Here is a 10902-nt window from a genome sequence, read left to right as displayed (position 1 = left end):
TCTTTTTCTTAAACTATTATCTGTTTAGAAACTATAATATGAAACTATTGCTTCGACATGACGACTATATAAAATTCATAACATGAAAATAAATAAATAATATTAATTTTTGGTTTTTACGTGAAAAAAACCAAAAAATCAAACATTTTAACCGAATAAACTAAAATGAATATTAATTTTTTTCTCCCAAAAAAAAGAATATTAATTTAAAATAATAGTTATATTTTAAAAGATTTAAAAACAAAAAAGAAACTTAAAACCGAACTAATATCCAGTTTAAACAGATCGAATGTCTTTTTATTAAAAGTAACGAAACTAATAATCACATCCCGCGCTTGCGCGGGTTATTACCTAGTTTTCATTTATTTTATGAAAAATAAAATTTCAAATGCTTCTTCTCTATTTTTTTTTTAGTGAAATGTTAAATTTATATTATGAAGAGGCAAAAAATTTATGTACAAAAAGAATCATAAGAATGAATTTGCTACTAAGAGCTCTACTCTATCCTAGCAGCCTGTGAACCACCTTTGAAGTAGCCCCAAAAGCTTTGGTTTCTCAAAATAGTGTGTTGAGCTGATCCGGTTTTTGACTGTCTTCTCAATAAGGATCGACAGCTGAGCCGTGGTCTTGAGCTTCCCATTATGCCTCCTATCATTTCTCTCCTTCTCTAATTTCACATTAGGTTCATATGTTTAAAAAAAAAATTTGGATATTATAATTATATTATCTGTTCTGATTTTTATTTATTTGGACCGAGTTGTGATATTTTCTAATATAGCACTAAATATATGAATTTGTATTAAATGTTCAAAAATATACTCTCTCTGTTCCTGAAAGTATGATTTTCTAGATTTATTTTTCGTTCCAAAATGATAGATTTTCTAAAATTTTAAGGTACTTTTATTAGTTAATGTTGGAAAGTTATATACTTTTAAGAAACATTAATTGAAAATAGTTGAATTGGTTGAATACTATTGGTTGATATTTATTGGAAAATATATAGTAAAATAAATAATAAATTCAATTGTAAAAAGTTATTTTTTTTTTTTAATATGCGTGAATACTCTAGAAAATCTTTCTTTCGGGAACAGAGGGAGTATAATATTGACAAATTTTCGAATTTTTCCATCTGGATTTATATACAAAAAACATACACAAAATGTTTAGGTTTAAAGAAAAATATCTTTAGGGGAAGAGTTTATATAATTTCTAGCTAATATGTTCATATTAATTTGGACTAGTGATTTGAAGGTGTTAACTCTACTGCTAAAGCCTTCTTTCCAAAGAAAATACGTGCTAGGTTCGAGTCTCATCAGTTTTGGAGAGTGGATTAAGTCTATAACTTCTCAAATTCAACAAAAAAAAAGAAAGTAACCGGCTCTTGTCCATGGCCAAAAAGATTATAGGTTTGGACCAGAACTTCTTGAATTCAACAGAAAAATAAAAGTTGGGCTACTGTATATTAATTATCAAATCAGATTTGGATTTTCAATCTCTGCTAACTCAAGTCTCGATATTATATGCCCAGTCCTACTAGCTAGTCGCTCGCACATAATCCAATCCACATCAAAAGTAGACGGTCTTCAGGGAAGTCGAGAAGAGAGTGTATATGATCTTGTATGTATAACGTATATAGAACAAACCATACTTTCAATATTTTTATCTACTTTTGAACATAGTTTTCAATTGTTTGTGTCTTTTTTTAAAAAAATAGTCACTTTATAGTTTTGTTAACAAACATACATATGATTTGACATTGTATTCCTGTGTAGTTAGGGTTTTCTCACAACATGCAATCGAAGAGAAAAAAATGATAATTATAGTAACTGATTCGGTATACAAGACTAATCGTAAAAATTAAGGAAACAAAAACCCTAATAAAAATGGAGGTTGAAAAGAAAAACATAACAATAATGAGAAAAAAATGCAGTGAGAAAGAAGGAAGAAAAGAAAACATTAAAGTGTGTGGACAAGACCCGTCAGAGGCACAAACAGCCAAAGACATCCAAAGACCCCAACTAACATGATTTGACGTTTCAGATTCTGTTTTTCTTTTGGATCATTCTTTAAAAAAAAAACTATTTTCTTGTCCATTTATATATCTTATTATACGCAAGTTTTTATGTATTTTAGTTTTCTTTCATAAATGAGTGTGCATGGACGAGTCGATGGAAGGTGTACGTAAGTGTCTCGAACACTGTTGGTCTGTTGCATACACTGGTCACTGGACAACGTGGCCCTACATCTCTAACCTTCGTTGAGAGAGAGAGATGGCTTTCATTAAACATAGCCACAACAAGCACAGTTCGGGTCCATTTTGGACTATGGAAAATGAAGTTATAATTAATACGTATACTTGAAATTTGAATAGCAAGTTGATGTCGACGTGGAAACTATAGTGATTGCAATTTGGTCGATGCTATGAGTTAATTTTTTTCCAAAGTGGCGCATTCTTTTAGCAAAAGTTGACAAACAATACAACTACACAAAACATTAAATTTTAAATATATAAAAGAGTACAAGGTTTTTGTTAATGGTTATTAAGGAATTTCACTAGCTATTAAAAGAGTTCAAACGCATTATTCCTTTTCTAAATTAGATACGTTAACATGAATTATTCTGTTGACTTACACATGATGCAGACACGAGCATTGATTTCTTTTCTTTTCTTTTTTTTCACGAGCACGAGCATTGATTTCTCATCAATGTTTTTTTTTTTCATTTTAAACTGTTAAAATAACCAATTTAGCTATTCATTGGGAGGAGCCTTTGCTTTTCGTAAAGAATGTTTCTTTGGAATGAGTGATTTTCAGAATTATCTCAGCACCATAAAAGTCACCATATCATATCCCAAGATGGAATTTATCTTTTCGTACCCACTCTATGTATATACTACTACTGTACATGAGCTTGTAGTAAATATAAATACTAGTGTTTAGTCCCGTACTACAATCCTTAATTTTAATATGTATTAACACTATACATTTTCTGGTTAAAAATGTACTAACACCACATATGGTAGATAACATATCTAGAAGAGTGTTAATTTGTATTTATATTAAGCCATAAATTGTAGATAATGTATCTAGAAATTATAATAACTTAAGTTATTATAAGCTTACGTCTGTTTACAATATTATTTTTGATCTCGTCCACACATCACCACTAATATGTTATCTTCATGTTTGTTAATGTCGAGATGAACTCTAGTTTTTCTTTTGCACTATATACATGATAAATTTAAGATTCACCCAAAAAATTCAATAACATTAAAATTTTCCATGTTAACTTAAAGAAAGTGGTAAAATATTTACTTGCATTTCTACGGTCTTGAGTATTAAATTTCGTTGTGCAGCCGCAATTCCTTTTTCCTTTTTCCTTCGATGAAAAATCCATAAAAAACTTCAAAATGAATCATATAAGAAAAGAAATAAGAGAGTGTTATTTCGAGAAGCAGAAAAAAATGAATTTGAATAAAAAATAGTCTTAAAGCTCTATTGATTTTTGTTTCTACATTCAAATATAGAAAATGATGAAGAGATAAAACGATGATCAGAATAAAAGAGAAGATAGATAAAAAAACAGTTAATTTAAAAATTATATAAAGGATATGAAGCAGTTGAATTGTGCTATGAAATGAGGGATCGTGGTCCCAGTGGAGTTCTTTTTTTTAACAGTCCCGTGGAGTTCTTTTATTAGGAACAGTTATTTAACTTATTTTATCAATTAAATTAATTTTGTAAATGATTGAGATTTTTTATTTTTATTTTTTAAACATAAGCCACATGTCAAAATTTTGTTGGTCAACTGATTTGTGCTTTAGTATATAAAAGATTTCAGTATACACAAACAAATATGTAAAATCCAAACTCCTTTTTTCAAATTCTATAAGTTAATTAACATTGATATAGATTACTATAAACTACTCAGTTTTCAAAATTCGTGACCTCACAAAGAGCTACACCTTTTCAGAACAAGGAAAGATGAAATTTATATTACAATCTTCGTAACGGAGATTCCAGGTTCAGATGTGAAAACCATATATGGGTTCACTTATTAGGAGAAAATAAGCTAGAAATGAAGTTATAGATGGAGCCCACGCAAGAAAAAAGAAAGGGACATACATACACGTATATATATGTGTGAAAGGTTATTGTGATCTTCTTCTTCCTTGCCTTCTCTCTTCCATCATCAGCATACACATACATATATATATATATAGCCATTATCAATGTATATGTAAAGGCTTTAGTAGTATCCATTAGACTTTTGTCCTGCAACTGACTGGTCTAATTGCTTGCCCTTCTTGTTGCCATCCAGCTTTAATCCAAAGTGAATGTGAGGAAAATGTGCCCACTACACACACACACACCCAATCAAGCAAAACTAAAATTTTAAAATATACTGTAATAAACATTCCACCAATTGCGCAAAGTACAATCCACTATCTTGTTGGTATACACTTATTGTTATTACTATTTTTTAAACCATCCTATCTCACATCAGAGAAATAGATCAAACCCTAGGATTTTCTATTTTTATAAGTTTATGGCATTAGTACTTATTAAAAAAAAGAAAAAATTGTAGTTTTTTAAAATTAATTATGTGAAGATATTTTTTAAAAAAGTGTGAAGTATTACATTTTAGTAAGCTTTTCATTAGAAATAAATAATTGTTTTACATCTTCACTACGGTTAATTATTTACTATACAGAATTTTATTTGGAACTACCTCTCGAAGGCTATTTAATTCAAATATTTGCGAAAGAATGATAAAGAAGGAAGCTTACATTTTTAGCAGCTGTGCTAAACGCCTCCCGGTGGCTGATCTCTGGATTGCCAGCCTTGATCCTTTGGATTTCCTCTCTATTTATAACATTAGGGGAGTTACTAAAATTATAGCCAAAGGAGATGAGAAATTTCAATTAGAAAGAAACTTACTTGATGAACCTGTTGTAGGCCGAAGGAAGGCGTTGTCTTTTCTCCGGCGCTGCCATAAAAATAAAATTATGGACTCACTGCATATGTACACAAACTTCAAATGCTTGTGTTTCAAAGATGAGAGTAAAGAGCAACTAACGACGAATAGGAGGCATTCTAGGAGCCTCTCGATCGACATTTTCTGACAATGTGGCCGAAAAATGGTTGGAGCTCCTAGAGGATGATCCATATTCTTTCCTTGTTATCGAAGTTGTTATCTGTTGCTTATGCTGCTTCATGATTGCAAAAACTATATCAGTCAGAATTCGACATGGTAACAAGAAAATGTTGAAGTCCTATAATGATTATTATATGATACCTGAAGATCTTGATGAATGGGGGGAGTAGGTGGGCTTTGCTGAAGTGAAACTCCAATGTTGAGAGAGAGCAAATTGGTACAATGGCCACATCTCACCGTCACAAGCGTGAACAAACTTGCGTATGGTACACTTACCTGATCATGGATAAATAGGTGGTAAGACATCTTAAATCATATATACACGGACAAGTTATTTGTCTTGTTTACCACTATCCTGTTATTCGATTAGCTGGTTAGACCAATCTCTAATGTAATAGAACTTAACTATATTGTGCATGCAATAATTAACAGGAGTGGTTGAGATATATAGTACGTATGTTAACTATTCCATTCTGTAGAACTGTGCGTTTTTGTTATTTATAGAACAGTGTATTGATTTGACAAATACAAATCCAACTAATATTTTTCTGAATAAAACAAATAAATAGGTTCTTTTGTTGACTTATAAATGGATTAGTCAGAGAAAATTCATAAAGATCAACTTAAGGCGAAACGCTAGCGTTTATTTCATTATATATACAGTTTCACTAATTGTTCAGATTTAAAATATTTGCACGGAATAATGTATTTAAATTATAAAACGGTGTACATGGTACCCTTTAAAGTTAATTTAAACATTTTTGTGTTTATATTGAAGGAAAAACAGCTAATAAAATATTTCTTTTTTCATACGTCAAAGATATTCCTCTAATTTTTACATGTAATAGAATATATTTAAATATTTGTAGAAGTGCATATTATCAAGTTTAATATTTTTCCTCTGATCCAAAACATTCAATATTGTTATGCTTCTTCTACTTTCATTTTTATTAAAAAAAACTGGAAAAAGTGTGTAAACGAGTAGTTCATGAATCTATATCTATATATGTATATGAGAGGGGCATTTTGTGTATGGTGGGTTCTCATGACTTAGAGCATGATTATTGAGAGGTTCTTAGGGTGGAGTTTTTAGCGGAATATAAGAACCCTCTATTAACTTTTAACTAAAAAAGGTAAGAACCGTCTCTTAAAACTCTTATTTAAGAACCGGTTCTTAGCTTTTTTAGTTAAAAGTTAAGAGACATGGTCTTATATTCCGCTAAGAATCCCACTTTAAGAACTCTCTAATAATCATGCTCTTATATATATGACTTATATATATATGTCTGACACACAATCCTCAAGGCAACATGATAAAAGATAGTAAAGAGATGAAGAATGGTTGATGAAGCTTGTAAGGAGAAGACAGCCATGTTAGAAAACGACGTGACCTTAACCACAACCCATAAAGTCCTTAACACAATATGTGATGGTACCATCTTATATTATAATCTTCTTTTATCTTTGTGTATGTATCCAATCCAAAGTGGTCAAGATCGGCCATGATTTAACAGTTTGCAGCTTTTTTATAGATCAAGACATTGTTGCTCGAACTGGGTAGAACAAATCCTTTGTACTTTCCACTACAATACCAACCCTATTTTGTGCAAGGCGACCTTCACCATTTTTTTTTTAAATGTGACCGTTTTTGTCGATAATTCATGCTACATCTTCAGTATAACATTTGTAAATAATCAACTTAGAAGAGTTTCCCTTGATTACTATTTTTTCTTTTAACCTTATCTACACACTGCAAGACTTGTATACAAGTTATAACGCATTTTGGGATAACACTACTACACTAGTATTAACCATAAAGTATAAACTACGTAACTGACTACATGTCCTAGTCAGTTTTTCCTGATAGCTTCTATATCATAGATTAATGATTTGTATGATACATGTATATATAAATATGTGAACACAGTACACACAAATGTATGTATTTTATACAGTCACCCGTTAAATAGTAAACAATATCAAGCCAGTCTACACAGCTGAAAATAATTAAATTTAAATAAAAATAAAATTCTATAGATATAATAATAAAATTAGTCTCACTTCACTGTTGAAAAAGGAAATTTTGGGGAACCAAAAAAATATTTTTCTAGAATTATCAGCTGGTGATGTGATGTAAACATTTTTACATGGACCACGCTTTGTAGATCAAAGATCTATGACTGATATGATATATATGCATATATACCTTTGTCACATACTACAGTGTATATATTAAACGACTATAAGCTTGAAAACTTCGTGAAAGTTTTTGTTCCCGTACCACATGGATGCAGGCAGTCACGCCTAATTCCTTTTACAGGAAATATTAATGGCGATTGGAACTTAGGGAATTAACATTGGTAGTGTTTAAGAAAATGAAGGAATGAATTACTGAAAAACAAAGAAAAATTGTCTTTGAAAACGACAAAAACCTTCAAAATTGTGAAATTAGGGAGAGAAGATGCTATTTTTTTTTTTTTGCTTAAGAAAAGATGCTATTGTTGTAGACAATAAACCTACACATAGAGCCCTAGATCTGAGCTGTTCCTTTGAGTTTACTTTGTTTGAGCACTAGAATATATGGTTCAGTTAGCAAACTTCTTTTGCTTCTTTGGGTATATATCTCATCACCCGTTAGTGAGAGTCGTCTCCACAAAAGAAAAAGGTAACATAAAAATCTAGGGTTTCTTTTATTTTCTCAAATCAAGAAACTTTACCTATATATCTTCATCAATAATCAGAAGCAAAATCATCATAAAATACTCATCACCAATTAAGTAATTGATAGGAAGATAATATCTTAACTATTTGAATTATGTTAGAAAAATGAGATCTAGCTCTGAGTTAATACCAGTCTCTCTTTCTTTTGAGAAGTATTCCATTTCTAATGTAAGAAAAGGGGAAGTGAGAGATTACCGCTAAGATCGTGGTGCAGAAGTTGCAGTGGACATAGCAAACACGGTCTGATGATAAATCTATAGACATTATGATCTCTGGCTTCTCTTCACAGATATCTCTATTCTTGTTTGGGTTACATGAAAGTTTTAGCTATGCCAATGAGATCAAAGGAGGAACTATTTGATCTTGGAAGAATATATTAAAGAAAAGGCAAGCTAAGAAGAGAAGAAGAAGAAGAAGGATATAAAGAGATAGAGAAAGATGTGTGGAGGAAGGATACAAAAAATCTGAAAAGACTAATGGGGTTTGTTTGGGGAGGGAGAGGGACAAGTGGGGACTATACTACAATGTTCTTTATTTACTATACTTTTTTATATTGGAACTGTGCCGCGTATTCGCAACACGGATCGAATAACACATATTTGATAGATAATTGTAGTTTATGAAATATATGCAAGCCAAATAAATGTATATATTCTAGAAATAATTGATAGGTTTTTCTTGATTGATTGATGTAAACATTCTCCAAATGTAGTGTCTGCAAGTATATGACATCATGAGAGTCATGGTTAATGAAAGATATGCAAGTCAATGAAATACATATTTAGATCGATAAAACCTTTTGACGATTTATGTGTCATCACCAAATGAAGGTGGCCTCCAAAGTTTATGACATCATAAAATGACACCGAGATTTTCTTCTTTGTTTCATTACTTATTTTCCAAGCGATCCATTATGCACAATCTCCTCCGCTATTATTTCAATAAAATTACACAAAAATTATCATTTATGGTAATATATGTACAAATGTATAAAATGATAATTAACTTACAAGAAAATTCATTTTTTACTTAGAAAAATGTTTAACAAAAAAAATTAACCTCATTCATTTTTTTAATTATCCTAAGAACAACATTAGTGACAGTTTCTTGATGCAATTTTTGAAGAAAAATAATGATAAAATATTAAATATACTAAAAGGATGAGAGAGAAGGAAGAAGTGCTGAAGAACGTTTCTTCATAAAGAAATTCTGACCAAATGGGAAGAAATCATCTCCACACCAGTCTTTGATCTATTAGTGCAATTACTTTTGAAAGATTAAAATTAAACAATAAATCATTTGTCTTGAAAAACTAATATAAATATATAAGAAACTAGGCATGAGAGATTAAACCAATGTGGATGCTCTAAGATCCTTATATATATGGGAGAAAATCAAGTTTTTTCTAACAAATCTGAGAGACTGGAAACAAACTATCGAGTATACAGTATCCACGAGCTCGATATGCATGATGCATTGCTTAAGATAAACTACGCGCGGATAGTAAATTTTTTTTCATGTTCACTTTTTATTTGTTTCTCATTTAAAGTGTTATGTATTTTTGATGTTTCAACATAATATAAATTACATATTATTATATTTACAAAACATATTTTAAAATATTAATGGTGATCGTATTATTTCGTGTTTATAATTGGCGTTTGTATCGTATATTCATCATAATCTATTAGTTATATTGGAATGTTTATTATATACTAAATAATAATATGCAAAACATTACTGATTTTACAGTGACAATATCTATATTACTCTACTGAATTAAATGTTTTTACATAATTTAAGAAGTTTTCTGTTAACAATATATGTAATGTAGATTCTTAAATGATTTTCTAAACGCTAGAACAAATTACCAACAAAAAAAACAATTGAGATTATAATTATAATTTGGGCTGTCGATAAATATTATTTTGATTTGTGGTAAAATAATATATGATTAATAAAAAGTCCATTAGGGTCCTGTTATTTTTTTCTGGGAACAAACAGATCAGTTTTATGTTACCAAGTAAACAAAAAGACTTTTTATTTATCTTAAAATATAAAAAGTAAAAATCAAGACCACCAGTGTGATATCTTTTCGTGTGTGATGAATATCATTAAAATCCCCCGGTAAAGTGGTAAGAGATGCTGGTTTTACTCTGGAGTTCTTTGGTTCGACTGTCCCTAACGTATTTTGCATTTTTTTCTTCTTATTTTTCATTTACTGAGTGGCATAATGGTAATTTTCTCGTCATCTTCCCCAATCTTTTTATAGGGTTTGCGACTGTGCAAACTATTTTCATGGCGGCCATCAACTGTAAATAATCAAATTGTTGAGTGATTTCGTCTTATTTATGTCCCAAATACATAGATTAGTTATTAAGCATCAGATTTAAACATTCGAAACTCAAAAAAAAATTTGCTACTTCCGATTTGTTTGCCGGTTATGGCAAAATCACCACGGTCTAGCCACGTCGAGCGTCTCGCCAGCGCTCAATTAGGTGTCTTAGCGGAGTTTTCGAACATGGATTGCATCTATCAGCATCAAATTTAATTAGATGGTTTAATAATGGTTAAATGATATGGTTTAGTAACTTCATAAACGATGTGTTTAATACAGTGACATTCAATGGTAATTATTGTGGAAAAGTCTGGGTCAAGTACAAAATATACTTCCCTTTTTAATAGTTTAGATAAATATAATGAAACCCGAAAAGGCCCAATCCAGCTAAATGAGTTCTAAAAAAGATTTTCATGCGGTCTTCACAATAATAATAGGCCATAAAATGAATTCACCAAGCCTACTAACTACTTAGGAGAAAACTAGGTAGCAGCATATCAATATCATTGTGGCGACAGTAAGGTTAATGCATGAAACATATAGCAGCATTTAACGAACTTTGAACATTTCCACACCATTGCGACGACTTGTAAACAGGAAAACAAGACTTGAAACACGAAAGGAGGAAAGAACAATCCAGAACCGGGGTAGTATCGTAATTATACCAAACGATGACTCAGCGTCAA

General features: G+C 30.5%; 1 protein-coding gene across 2 annotated transcripts; it reads right to left on the bottom strand.

Annotated features, from left to right (window-relative positions):
• Positions 1-3930: 3930 nt before the first annotated feature.
• On the bottom strand, positions 3931-8366 carry LOC106309720 (putative axial regulator YABBY 2). Of its 2 annotated transcripts, none has more exons than XM_013746824.1 (6): positions 8074-8366; positions 5299-5433; positions 5080-5212; positions 4941-4989; positions 4790-4865; positions 3931-4356 (listed from the first exon to the last, which is right to left on the bottom strand). In XM_013746824.1, the coding sequence occupies exons 1-6, from the start codon at positions 8140-8142 to the stop codon at positions 4249-4251; spliced, it is 570 nt and encodes a 189-aa protein (XP_013602278.1). In that variant the 5' UTR covers positions 8143-8366; the 3' UTR covers positions 3931-4248. The 2 variants fall into 2 exon arrangements, with proteins under 2 accessions (XP_013602278.1, XP_013602279.1); XM_013746825.1 differs by having other exon boundaries at positions 5080-5209.
• Between the last annotated feature and the right edge of the window lie 2536 nt (positions 8367-10902).

Source organism: Brassica oleracea, chromosome C8, assembly GCF_000695525.1.
Source record: "Brassica oleracea var. oleracea cultivar TO1000 chromosome C8, BOL, whole genome shotgun sequence".
Classification (NCBI taxonomy): Eukaryota; Viridiplantae; Streptophyta; class Magnoliopsida; order Brassicales; family Brassicaceae; genus Brassica; species Brassica oleracea.
Note: the sequence above shows the minus strand (reverse complement) of the source record. Positions and strands in the feature narration are given on the sequence as shown.